Here is a 13,622-nt window from a genome sequence, read left to right on the forward strand (position 1 = left end):
GTAGATTAGCCTTTTAGCCACCATGCTGACACTCCCCTCCCCGACAGTATCTTGTAAAGAGCAGTCCTCAATTTTGGTGAGTCAAACTTATCTTTTTTTTTTTTTCCCCCTATGGTTTTATTTTCCCCACAGTGGCTGTGTTTAAGAAACTATTTGCCTAACCCAAAGTCATAGAAATTTTCTCTTGTGTTCTAGAAGTTTATGTTTTTTGGTTTGACATTTAGTTCTGTGTTCCATTTAACTTATTTTTGTATAGTGTAAGGTATGGATTGAGGTTCATTTTTTTCACATGTGACTACCAGGTTTTCTGCCACCACTTGTTGGAAAAGCTTTTGGCCTTTTTTGGAAAGTCAGTTGTCCTGGACTCTGTTCTTTCTTTGCTTGCTTTCTTATTTCATAAAGATATGTTTATTTGAAGGAGTAATGAGAGAGATCCTCTGTGCATTTGTTCATTCCTGCCCAGGAGCCAGAACTCTGTCATTCGCCCAATGGTGGGTCATCTGCAGCCTTCCCAGGCGCATTAGCAGGACGATGGCTGGGAAGCAGAGCAGCGGGAGTGTGCCAGCGCTGTGGTAATGGGCAGAGCAGCAGGAGTGTGCCAGCGCTGTGGTAGTGGGCGCTGGGTTAGCCTGCACCCTGCTCTGTCCGTGTTGGTGGGCGCTGGGTTAGCCTGCACCCTGTCCTGTCCCTCTTAGTGGGTGTTGGGTTAGCCTGCACCCTGCTCTGTCCCTCTTAGTGGGTGTTGGGTTAGCCTGCACCCTGCTCTGTCCGTCTTGGTGGGCGCTGGGCTAGCCTGCACCCTGCCCCTCTTGGTGCGATTACTTCAGCATTGCATGTTTTGGTGTTAAGTGTCCTTCAGCTTTTTCTTTTTAATCATTGATTGTTCTGTGTTCTTTACATTTCCATGAAAATTTTAGAAAGAATTTGTCAATTTATACAAAATCTGTTGGAATTATTATGAAGAGTGTGTTGATTCTTCAAATTAATTTGGAAGGAAGAGAATTCATGGTTTTATAATACTGTCTTCCAGCCCATGAACATTGTACCTCTCTGATCATTCAGGCTTTTAGCAATATCTTATAATTCAAATGTAAAAGGATTGCGCATTCTTCCTTCGTTTTTATTTATTTATTTGAAAGGCAGAGGGAGGTTGGAATTAGGCCATCTTCAGTTGTTTTCCCAGGAAGATTAAGAGGGAACTGGATTGAAAATGGAGTGACCAGGATTCAAACCAGCACTTTTTTAAAAAAAATTTTACTTTATTTATTTCTTTATTTTGTAATCTTACTTAGTTACTTAGGGTACAGAAGGTCAAGGGCTACAGAAAAGTGGGTAATACCATTGTTTTCACACTAATATCTGCATTTTTCCCCCTGTATCGGGTCAGGGGAGAAGTAAAGGGAGAAACCCCACCCAACCTCCCTCCCATCCCAGGTCCCTGATGTGAGGTGTGCTCTGGGGGTCCTGCCTAAGCAGTTTTGATAGTTCGGCAGTTCTGAATTGCTGCCAATCTCACCGTTCCAATCGCGAAGGAATCTATTCAGAATCTACTGGCTGACATAGTCCCTTCATGGTTGGGAACCAGCATTTTTATGGGATCTGGCACTGCAGACAGTGGCTTAACTTGCTGTGCCACAATGCCAGCCATAGAGAGCTCATGTTTTGGCTACTTGATTTCTAAGTATTTTATATGTTTTGACACTACAACAAATGGAAAATCTTCTTCTGAAATTTCAATTTCTGATTTTTGCTGGCACGTAGAAAATAGAAGAGCTGATTTTTTATGTACATTGAATATATATGTAATATTTTCATCCTGAAGAATGAATTTTAGTAGGATTTTTGTAGTAGTCATCAGACTTTCCAAAGTAGAAGAATCAAAGCTCACATAACTATCCAAAGTTTGCACAGTGATGTTGGATCCCAGGGGGGACTTTAGGAGGGCTGCTTGCCGTGGGTGCAGTCGGGCGCTGCTTGCCACAATCACTGTCAGCTCATGTGACATGCGGCCACTGCTTGGCTTTAAATCATACAGTTCTGTCTGCCACTGGCTTTGTTTCTCTTTGCAGCTGTTCTGGAGAATAGCACATTTTTTTTAAAGATTTATTTATTTATTGTGTTGTAAAGTCAGATATACAGAGAGGAGGAGAGACAGAGAGGAAGATCTGTCAGCTAATTCACTCCCCAAGTGGCCACATTGGCTGGTGCTTGCGCTGATCTGAAGCCAGGAGCCAGGAACCTCTCCCTGTTCTCCCACGTGGGTGCAGGGTCCCAGGGCTTTCCTGACTGCTTTCCCAGGGCACAGTAGGAAGCTGGGTGGGACGGGGCTTCTGGGGTTAGAATCAGCGCCCATATGGGACCTGGGCACATGCAGGGTTAGGACTCTAGCCACCAGGCTACTGGGCTGAGAATAGCACTTCTTTTTCCCTTCCAGATCTTAAGTGGGGTACTTATTGTTGATAACTAACCAAGAGGCGTACGGGGAAGGGTATTCTAGGAGTTGTAGTTCTTGCCCCGGGGATCGGGCTGGCTCGAACTCCAGGAGTTAGGGTAGATGCTAGATGAGATCCTGTACAAGGTGTGGAAAAGTGACTCAGTACTGTGAAACAGGGGTGCTCGGTATTGCAAATCATTGGATATCATTTCTAAGAAAAGACATGGGCCCATTGACAGATTGACAGTGATATATCGTCTGGGACAAGGGGCCACATTGCTGAGTAATGGGATGAGTATAGACAAACTGCAACATGTTTAGGAGTAATGATGTCAATGTTGGGGATGCAAAACCAGGTCACGTGTGGAATGTTTGAAAAAACTAAGGATGCCCCTAATCTGAGGCCCACACACGTGTGCATCCTTCTCAGTTATGTCGACAACATCAAAAGAAAATGAATGTATTTGAAAGAAAGAGAAAAAGGAGGGAAGGAGGGAGGAAAAGAAACTACAAATGCCACAGAGATGCGTGATGGCTGACCGCGGAGCTTTAGATTTGTCCTTTGTGACATGGGAAGTAAGGCCCGGGACGAGCAGGCGGAAGCAGTCGGGAGGCATTCCTGTGGCAGTGTTCAGGACGTCGGTTTGGCTGCCCCAAGACTCAGTAGAGAGCCACGTCTCTCTCCATTGGCGACGGCAGGCCTTTCCTCCCCAGAGTTTGTGTTGCATCGGAAAAGTACGTTCAGGTCAGATGTTCTTCAGGCACCATTTTGCAGGAAAGAATCCCAGCCAAAATTATGGGTCGTAACTTTGACCATGTGGAATTTCTAAAGTGAAAGCACATTCTTTTAAATGGGCTGGCTGTCTTTATTTGGTTTGAGTAATTTCAGACAAGCCAATCCCTTGCATGTGTCTCAAAATATGGAAATTGGGACATTGGTCAAAAGCTTAGTGTCAGGGGCCATGTCTGTGAGCTCTTGATGCCTATCCCATTGATTGTGAGTCGTGTTTGACATATCTGAAATCAGCATTTTCTCTACAGCTGATGGTATTCTGGGATGTGGGTGCCTTAGTTACCCCAGTCCCTTCTATCCTTGGTTAAACAAGCGTTGACTTAGTCATAGCCTTTTCTACTTTCACTATTGAAATGGAGTGTCATGCATGGTTGATACTCTAGAATTTTTTTAAAAAACTTATTTCTTCATATTCATTTTTAGTTTACTTAAAAGGCAGAGAAAGAGATCTTCTATCCTGTGGCTCTTTCCCCAGATGCTTACGACATACATTCAAGACTGGGCCATGCTGGAGGCAGCAGTCTTGAACTCAGTCTGAGTGTCCCATATGGATGACAGGGACCCAAGTTACTTGAGCCATCACGTGCTGTGTCCCAGGATGTGCATCCGCAGGAAGCTGGATTGGAAACAGTAGGCTGAAACTCACATCTGGTACTCCAGGGGATTTGAAAGGTGGTGTTACAGACAGGGGGAGAGATCTTTGATGCACTGATTCACTCCCCAAATGGCCATAACAACTGGGGGCTGGGTCAGACGGAAAGCAGGAGCTTCTTCTGGCTGTCTGCTATGGGTACAGCGAGCACTGGAGCTGTCCTCTGGTGCTTTCCAGTGCGTTAGCAGGTGGCTGGGTTGGAAGTGGAGCAGCTGAGATTTGAATTTTGGATGCCGGCATTGCAGGGGAAGGCTTAACCTTATATACCCCAGTGTCAGCCCTCGAATTGTCTTTTAACACCTTCACAGTGGCCCACCATTGGTACCACAGCAGTGGTTACATTACCTTCTGTGACATTGGCATCCTATATGAGCACCAGTTCGAGTTTAGCTATTTCATTTCTAATCCAGATCGCTGCTGGTGTGTCTGGGAAGGCAATGGAAGATGACCCGAGCGTGGGGACCCCTGCCACGCATATGGGAGTCCAAGATGAGAGCTCCAGGTCTTGGCTATTGCAGCCATTTAGGGAATGAATTTGACAAATAGGATTTCTCTCTCTCACTCTCTGACTGTGGAACTCTGCCTTTCAAATAAGTAATAAATCAACCTTTAAACTGCCTTCATAAAAATACTGCTACCTCAGCATTCAAACACAGATTGGAATAGCAAGGCCTAAGCTTGCTGGTGATGCAGTTATGACTCAAAGAGGGATGACTGCAGTTCTGTATTTTCTCGAAAAGAAACAGCCATAATGTGTTACACCGGCACAGCCCAAAGTGAGGGCCAGGGAGCAGAGCTTGTTGGAGTAGAGGTGCAGGCCCGCCCCACTGCTGCTAAGATGCTGCATTTTACGCTGTGCACAGCTTCTGCAAGGAAGGCAGCCCAGATGCAGAGGACGGCGTATCCACGTGTTACCACTGACTGTTGCCTGTCACATGATGCAACTGAAGGCAGGAGAAATTGCTGTGATTCTGAATGAATGAAAATGGCTGTCAGCTTAGTGCTTTAGGGGTAGTGTTACTCTTTCCTTCTGTTAGTCACTCGGGCTGAATGATTTTTACGCCCCAGCTCTGTTTGTCCCTGTTTTGTAATTTAATATCATGTGCAAATTACGTTAGCATCCCATTAAATTCCCTCAGTGAGATCCAGCAAAAGCAAAAATTTTTTTAATATGTATTTTTTTTACTTTGAATTTTTGAATTATGTGTTACAATTTCATATAGACTGGAATTCCCCCCCCCCAAACTCACACCCCCGCACACATTTTCCCCATTTTACTACAGTGATATAATCCTTCATAAGGAATTATAATTCCATCAGTACCCCAACATTGCTGGTACAGACAAAGTCAAAAGAAAAATGGTATTTTTTAAAGCAAAAAATGTTAAGAGCGAATCCAATACAGATAGTTGGAGGACTCTACTGTGCAGTTTCTTCTCCTGAATGGATGTATTCCGACATGCTCTCTTGTGCGTGCGTGTGTGTGTGTGCAGTTCTGATTAAAAACACTCTTAAATGGACACTTGAAGCACTTTGCTCAGCTCCTTTTGTGGTGTTCCTTTTGTTAATTTTTCTCACCGCAAATAGGCATGTGGTAGCATTAATTCTTAATTGGTTATGATTGGTAATGGTGTGTACCTAGTTATTTTCTCACTGTGTTATGAATTGCCAAGATTATCTTTTGTCTTTTAAGGAAATACGTGTCTGTACAAGTCAGAAACATTCAGCATGCTTTGAAAAGCCCCGCCATAGCTTAGGGGCAGGGCTCTGAGTGTGCCAGCACCGAGGCCTGCTCTCCCAGTCTGTGCTGAGGTCCCCCGGGGACCTTGAGTGACCAGAGCTCAGATGCATCCCAGCAGCCCCTCAGAGCTGGGACTGGGCGTGGCTGGAGTTTTTTCTTCCTGTGCATTCAGGAAGCTTCCGCCAGGGTTGTGGGTCCTGGAACAGTGCCTTCCCTGCCCTGTTCCTTGTGTGTTCCGTGTTAAAGGCACATGCAAGTGCACCTTGTTGGCAGAACCTGAGTAACAGCAGCATCTCTGGGGAGTGTGGGGAGCAGGCACAGGGTCCAAAGCCGGTGCACAGGCCCCCCCCCCAGCGCCCCTCCCCAGGGAAGCAGTTTAAATACTCTCCTGGGTGTCCACACTTAATGTGCATAAGGCAAGCAATACTTGATCAATAAAATGTGACAGTTGGATGTGTTAACAGTGAATTGGTGAGTTGTAGTTTATAGAATATTGTGGGAAATGCATTTCTGTCAACAACATAGCTAAGCAATTTCTTAAATGCCTCTAGGCTTTGACATGGTTCCCATAAAGAGCTACTAACAAGGGTAGCCTAATGGGTAAAGGCCTAGCCTTGCATACACCGGGATACATTATGGGCACTGGTTCGTGTCCTGTCTGCTCTGCTTCCCATCCAGCTCCCTACTTGTGGCCTGGGAAAGCAGTCGAGAAAGGCCCAGTGCCTTGGGACCATGCACCCACAAGGGAGACCCAGAAGATGCTCCTGGCTCCTAGCTTTGGATCAGCTCAGCTCTGGCCTTTGCAGCCACTTGGGAAATAAATCAGCAGACAGAAGATCCTCCTCACTGTGTCCTCCTCTCTGGATATCTGTTTTTCCAATAGAAATAAATAAATAATTTTTAAAAAGATTTACTAACAAAATGATGTCAGGTGGAAGTCTGAAAATAGTTTTTGAACATGGACCCAAAAAAATGGACTTGAAGCTCTTTTAGATGGAATTTTTGAGATAATTGTGGAGTCATTCTCAACTGTAAGAGGTAATAGAGAGGGCCTGCATGTCCATTCGCCAGCTTCCTCAGTGGTCACTTCCTGTGTAACTGGAGGACAGCTCGCACCGCTCGGGTCGGGGCATGGGTATAATCTGCAGGCTTTCCAGGCATGCGGATGGAAGATCTTTCTGCCTCTCCTTCTCTCTGTAAATCTCACTTTCCAATAAAAATAAATAAATCTTTAGAAATTATTTATTTGAAAATCAGAGTTGCGAAAAGGGAATGAAAGATTTCCATCTGTTAATTCACTCCCTACATTGCCATAACAGTCAGGATAGGCCGATGCCAGGAGCTAGAAATGTCTTCTGGGTCTCCCACACGTGGAGTAGTGGCTTAGGTACTTGGGCCATCTTCTACTGCCTTTCCAGGGCCATTAGCAGGGAGCTGGATCAGCTGGATCAGATGTGGAGCAGCTGAAGCATGAACCAGGAAAACAGCTCCCATGTGGAATGCCAGTGTCACAGGTGGTGATGTTACCCACTAAGCCACAACACTGTCTCCACTCTTAAATTGCTAAAGTGAGCCTAGCACAGTGGCTTAGTGGCTAAATCCTCACCTTGCATACATCGGGATCCCATTTGGGTACCGGTTCATATCTGTGCTGTTACCCTTCCCATCCACCTCCCTGCTTGTGGCCTAAGAAAGCAGTAGAGTATGGCCTACTGGGACCTGGAAAAAGCTCCTGGCTTTTGGCTTCAGATTGGCTTAGCTCTGGCCATTGCAGCCACTTGGGAAGTTAACCAGCAGTTGAAAGATCTTTTCTCTATAAATCTACCTTTACAATAAAAACAGATAAATTGTTTGTAAAAAAAATTGTTAAGGCAGTTTTAAATGACATGTGGAGTTTTTACGTATTCGTATGTACCATGTGACATTACACTTTCCCTTTCCTCTGAAATGTTGCCCATCTTAACAGGTGATTACATCTGCTTCTCTGAACTATTAAGGATTGTAAAAAAGCAAAGAAGAAAATGCCATTGTGTTCTTTCCTCACAAGTTTTTGAGAGTTGTTTGGTGTTCTGCCATGCTGGTTTATTTTAGATTGCTGTATTTGCACTTGCTTTATGTATCCTTTGCTCACCCACACAGTGTATGTCCTCCCAGGACTGACAAGAGTTAAGTGGAAGTGACACAGACCTGTGCTTTGCATAGGCAGATGTTGGTGCCTGGGCAAGTTCTTCCTAACCTTCAGCTGTCAGAGCACACACCGGAAACAGTCGTATGGCATGCCCCGCTCTGTAGGTGAGGTGGACTTGAACCAGCAGCCCTAGGGTGCAGCTGGGAGGCCCTGGAGGAGGGGCTCTGTCTCCCACACATGCCTGCAGCTTGCGCTTGTGGAAGCCGTCACAGTTGAGGAAGGAGAGTTGCCTGTGGTGTTGCCTGCCACCAGGTAAATCCTCAGTGAATGCTAACTGGATGTGTTGGGTAAATTACATGGCGATTCAGGCGTGCCCTTCAGGCTCAGAAGTGGCTGATGGTGGGATGGAATGTTGTGGCGTTTAAGTTTGGCTGCTATTTGGGAGGTTGTGTTTTTGAGGTGGAAAGCAAATGATCGTGTTACACAGTGTAGATTTAAACAGGAACTCCAGGCAGTGGTTTTCAATACCAGAGCTTCGGCTCTGTGGTGGAATCCCTCGAGAGTTCTGTGTAATTGATCTGGGGTGCTGCCAGGGCAGTCGTTTTGTGGTTTTTGTTTGGATTTTGTTTTGTTTTTGGAAATGATCTCAAATTTATGGAGTTTGAATTTGGATGATTTTAAAAAGTGTCTGAGTCATTTGAGAATAAACTGCTGACCCACTGCCCTTCACCTGCAGCCCTTCCCACAACCTAGTATAATGTCTTTCTGACAAAGAAGAGCATTCCTGTGGAACTGGAGGGCCTCGTCCCCCGGGAAGGGGTTGGTGGCAGCACTGAGCTACTGCTGCCATTTGCTCTGAGCCCCTCACGGGGGCACTGGCCTTTATGGTGAAAGTGAGCTTGATCAAGTCTCTGGTCTCATTTTGTGTGGCTCAGTGCCTCAGTCTCCACGTGACTTGTGCGCCGCCCTGAAGGCTGCAGAGCTTGGGGACTGCGGACGGCTGGCTTGAGGATGCTCTCAGCAGAGCTCTGCGCACTGTTTCCTCGTGGGGATGACAGTCAGGTTAGACGTGTTTGGAAGGAATGTGGCAGAGGAAGGGCCACCACATCCTGCCAGGTAACTCAGTTTCAATTTGTGCCATTCGTGGCAGTGGCCATGTGCTTATTACGGTAGTATCTGCCCAACTTGCTTGTAGCATTTGTTTTTTCCCTTTATGATTAGCATTTGATTGGAGCTACATTCAAGTCATGAGTATCTATTCCTCATCATTTCCAGTTGATCCATTGGCTTCCTGCTTTCTATGTAGACTGATACTGTCCTGTTTTATGTGATGGCTTGCTGTCTCTTCTGATCGTGCGTTGTGATCATCCTGAGCCGGACTTGGGCTGCAGGAGCCCCTGCAGGCTGTCCTCTGTGCCTGGCTAACATGCCCAGTCATTCTTAACGTTTCCCAATTTTTGGCAAAGAAAAATGATTGGTTGTCTTCTTTTTTTTTTTTTTTTTTTTTGCCTAGCCCTAGAATTAGGTCTTTTTCCAAAGAACTCTGTTTTGGGGGTTTTTTTGTTTGTTTGTTTTTTGTTTAGTTTAGTTTAGTGAGAAGTGATATGTAAAAGCCACAAATCTGGGTGTCCCCTGTGTTTGTTGCTGTCTGAATGCTGCATGTGCTCTAGTCCCTGCAGCAACAGGTCTAGGTACATGTCTACATGAAAGACATAGTTCTGTATGTGTGCAGGCAGGTTGACATCTGTATTCGGTATGATGTCTATCTAATTTATTGAAAGCCACAAGTTTGTGCCAATGACTCATTTAAGTCCAGCCCTTAGAGGGCTCATTTGCATTTTTGACAACTCCCCTTTTCAGCAGTGAGAAACCTGGCTGTCAGCTGTCATCGTGTCCTCACTTCTCCGTCGGTCACCCTGCGTGCCATTGTCCATCAGCTCCAAGGATGCCCCCTTGCTGTGTGGGGGCCGTGATCAGCACAGGCCCAGGAGATTCCCCAGCCCTGACAGAGCACAGCTGCGCCGGAAGCCGCCGGATCCTGTGCGGCTGGATTCGTGGCGGGTTTTTACGTTGGGTTAGCAAAATGCATTCTTTCTAAGGAGGTGAAATTTGAAGAAAAGACTGAACTCTACCAAGATGTGTGGCAAGAGAGAGAGAGAGAGAGAGAGCGAAAGCACAGGCTGTCTCCTGGAAAGCTTTGGAAAATATTTGTTTTGGAATTAAATCCCCTTCTAGTGAGCATAAATTTCAGTTGATTCCTCTGAATTACCTGGTTATAGGAAAAATGTTTAAATGGGTTAGTTATTTTTTAACAATGAGTATCAAGAAAGACTAACTTTTTTTTTGTAATTATCTTTTTTAGACAAATAAACTTTGATTTTAGAATAACTTTAGATTGGGGAAAATGGCAACCTAATGCTTTTCTGAGGCATCAACATTTAAGGAGGAGATCCAGGCTGTGGTTGTTCTTCTCTGTAGTTGATTTCCCTGGAAAATGCGGATGCCAAGTCCCAGCACGGGCATGAGGAACCTTGGGGCCTCCCTTTCCTCCTGAAGCTGGAGGGGGAAAAGACGCTCTCAGAGCTGACGATGGCGGGATCTGCGGCCAGCCACTGCCCGGTGGGCAGCCGCTGCCGCCAGCCTCGGCTTACACGGTCACCCTCTGAGATGATGCGCGTTGTCCGAGAGCTTTCACACTTCGGTGCACACACACGTAGTCTGGCTCCAAGAGACCCAGCGTCAGATGTTAAGGAAAATGCTTCCCATTGATTGTATTTATAAAATGTCCGTGCACGTTACTTCAAGGGTATGAATTTTGCATATTGCACTTTTGTATATTTATGCCCAGAAATGCACAGGGAGAAAGGTTAATATTTATGTATGGATAAAGTCAGTTGACACTTAGCATGTAGCTGAAACAGTAAGTCTTTCTATTTTTATTGGAAAGTCAGATTTACAGGGAGAAGGAAAGAGATCTTTTATCTGACTTATTACCCCAGTAGCCAAGGGCAGAGCCGATCCAAAGCTAGGAAGCGGGAATCTACTCTGAGTCTCCCATGCAGGTGCAGGGTCCCAAGGCTTTGGGCCGTCCTCAACTGCTTTCCCAGGCCACAAGCAGGGAGTTGGATGGGAAGTGCGTCTGTTGGGATACAAACTGGCACCCATATGGAATCCTAGCAAGGACTTTAGCCACTAGGCTACCACACTGGGCCCATAAATCTTACTTTCTATAAATACATGAAGAGCACATATCTGAAATCCCACCTCAGTTTCGGTCCTCAGTTCCTTTTTTTTTTTTTTTTTTCAAACTGAAGGTTTTGAAAAACATCTTCACTTGCCAGATTTAGCTCCTTAAAGAATCATGTTGGTAGTTTTTGCCATGTTTGCATATCTGTTACTTACATAACATTGTTTTTTAGCTTCATTAGCTTGACTTTATTTGAGGCCGTATCTGTAGACTCATACTGTGATGCCCTGGATCTCCTAAAGCAGGGACAGTAGTGCGGGTAGTGGGTTAAACTGCGGCTTGGGACATTGCACAGTCCTTATCACAGTCTGACTGCATTCCTGGTTACTCTGCGCTTCTGATCTGACTTCCTTCGATGTGCCTGAGAGACACCCGATGAAATATTGCCGGAAGCCAATGGAGATTGTCATGTGCAAATCAGGTCTTTTGTTATGTGGAGATACGTCTCTGTGTGTGTGCGCGCGTCTGTTAGGTGGGCAATACGACAGCTCATTTTGATCAGCAACTTGGAGACTAAGCTGAATGTCAAATTTTCCCATGGCGTAGTAAACGAAGGTGAGATTTACTAGATGTGAGTTTTTGTGCATCCTCTGTGCTCGAGTAAAGTTCTGTGTTCTGTTCAGTCACAGGGAGGAATTGTTGCCTCACACACCACACACCACACACCACCTTCCAGGCGTTTACTTGGCTGCAGAACGGACTGTGAAGCTCCCTGTCTAACCTTCTGGTTTAACATTGCTTTAACAGAGAGAAGGAGCAAGAAAGGGAAGAACAGTTAATGGAAGACAAGAAAAGGAAGAAAGAGGATAAAAAGAAAAAAGAAGCCACTCAGAAGGTGAGTTTTAACCGATCGACTCTTTCTGTCTTTGCATCCAGTATGAGTAGATGTCTTGATTTGGATACCTAGCCTCTCGGTGGAACTACTTGAGACGTTATTTAAGAGTTCTAAGATTCAAAATGGGAGAAAGTTCAAGGTCTGCATTTGTTACAGCGTACTAACAGATAGCTATGACCACAGTAAACGGCGTTGTGGACTGGTGCGTTGGCCTAACTGGCTAGTGTTCACCTCTGAGTACAGGCATCCCATATGGATGCCGGTTTCTATTCCAGCTGCTCCACCTCCCGTCCAGCTCTCTGATGGTCTGGGAAAGCAGTGGATGGTGACCCAAAGCCCTGGGACCCTGCACCTGTGAAAGAGACCCAGAGAAAGCTCCTGGCTCCTGGCTTTGGGTCGGCTCAGCTCTGCTCTTGCACTGCTGCTTAGGGAGTGAATCAGTGGATGGAATATCTTTGTCTCTCTGCCTCTCCTCTCTAAATCTGCATTTCTGATGAAGATAAATAACTCTTAAAAAAAACCCAGGCAGTTACCTAACTCTCAACTCTTGTTTTATTTCCATATTTGTATCATAATTGAATCTCCATTTCCTTTCTCTCTTCCTCCCTCCATTTCATCTTCCATTCCTCCTTCGCTCCCTTCCATCCATTGGTTATCACTCCCTTCCTCTCTGTTACCTCCTCTTCCCCCTTCTTTCTGTCCCCTCATTTCCTCTTTTTTAGACTGAGAAAGGCTGGTTTACTCTCCAAATGCCCACAGCAGCCAGAATTGGGCTAGACTAAAGTGAGGCTCCCAGCTGGGACTGCCATATGGGGTGTGGCTTCCCAAATGGCATCTTAACCAGTGTACCAAACGCCTAACAGTCAGTCTCCATTTTATGTTTTTTTTTTTTTTTTGAGTTGTGTTTATTTTATTTGGAAGACAGAGTTACAGTGAAAAATGGCAAGACAGAGCAAAAGAGATGTTCAGTCTGTTGGTTCGCTCCCCAAATGGCTGCAGAGGCAAAGACTGGGCCAGAGCTAAAGCCAGGAGCTTCTAGTAGCCCACGTGGGTGTAGGGCTCCAAACACTTGGACCATCTCCACTAGATCAGAAACAGAGCACGATGTCAACCAGTACCCTTATCCTGCTGTGCTGCAACGCCAGCTCCTCTCTGTCCCTACTTCTTTCTGCAGATCTGCCTTTCAAATAAAAATAGATCTTTAGGAAAAAAAAAATATACAAGTGAGTTGTTATTCTGAGTGTTAAGCTTTAAGATTTCTTGATAAAAATCTTTATACAGGATTTTTTTTTCATTTCCTTAAGCAAGTATATCAATAGCTTTACAGAGCTTAATATCTTGTTGTTCATTTTGACCTATTATTGTTGGTTGTGTGCACCCACCTTTTGGTGATTACATGCAGAAGCCCCCTCAGAGGGAGTTTGATGTACCATGAAGCATTTTCAGAACTGTGACACTACATAGAGAAAATGGAGAGAGACTAAAAGGAAAAAAACCAAAACAACAAAACAGAGGGCTGACAGCTGTCAGTAATCGGGTATCTACTGAGGTACTTTGTTAAGCTGTCTGAGTCTGGAGAGGAATTAGAGGTTGTGCTCTGCCTTCCCTTCCCTGTGGGCTGATGAGGATTCTGGCTCAGCAGGGCTGCCTTTGAACCTTTTGTGAAGGCAGCAAGTTTGCCTCCAGCCTTGGTTGTTGGTTGTTCCCACTGCCCAAACCACTTGGGAAGCAGGGCTGCCTCCCTGGGGGCAGTTGGAGGGTCCCTCGGATAGTGCCAGGAGCTCAGACAGAA

General features: G+C 45.5%; 1 protein-coding gene across 4 annotated transcripts in view; it reads left to right on the top strand.

Annotated features, from left to right (window-relative positions):
• Positions 1-13,622, top strand: part of TNRC6B (trinucleotide repeat containing adaptor 6B) — a 232,204-nt gene that overhangs the window by 157,899 nt on the left and 60,683 nt on the right. For all 4 annotated transcript variants that reach the window (XM_040986413.1, XM_040986431.1, XM_040986422.1 and 1 more), the window contains one exon: positions 11,743-11,830. In XM_040986413.1, coding sequence (XP_040842347.1) covers positions 11,743-11,830 — 88 coding nt within the window. The remainder of the gene's footprint in view (positions 1-11,742; positions 11,831-13,622) is intronic.

The sequence above is a fragment of the Ochotona curzoniae genome, unplaced genomic scaffold (genome assembly GCF_017591425.1).
Source record: "Ochotona curzoniae isolate NIBS_2020 unplaced genomic scaffold, NIBS_Ocur_1.0 contig_1014, whole genome shotgun sequence".
Classification (NCBI taxonomy): domain Eukaryota; kingdom Metazoa; phylum Chordata; class Mammalia; order Lagomorpha; family Ochotonidae; genus Ochotona; species Ochotona curzoniae.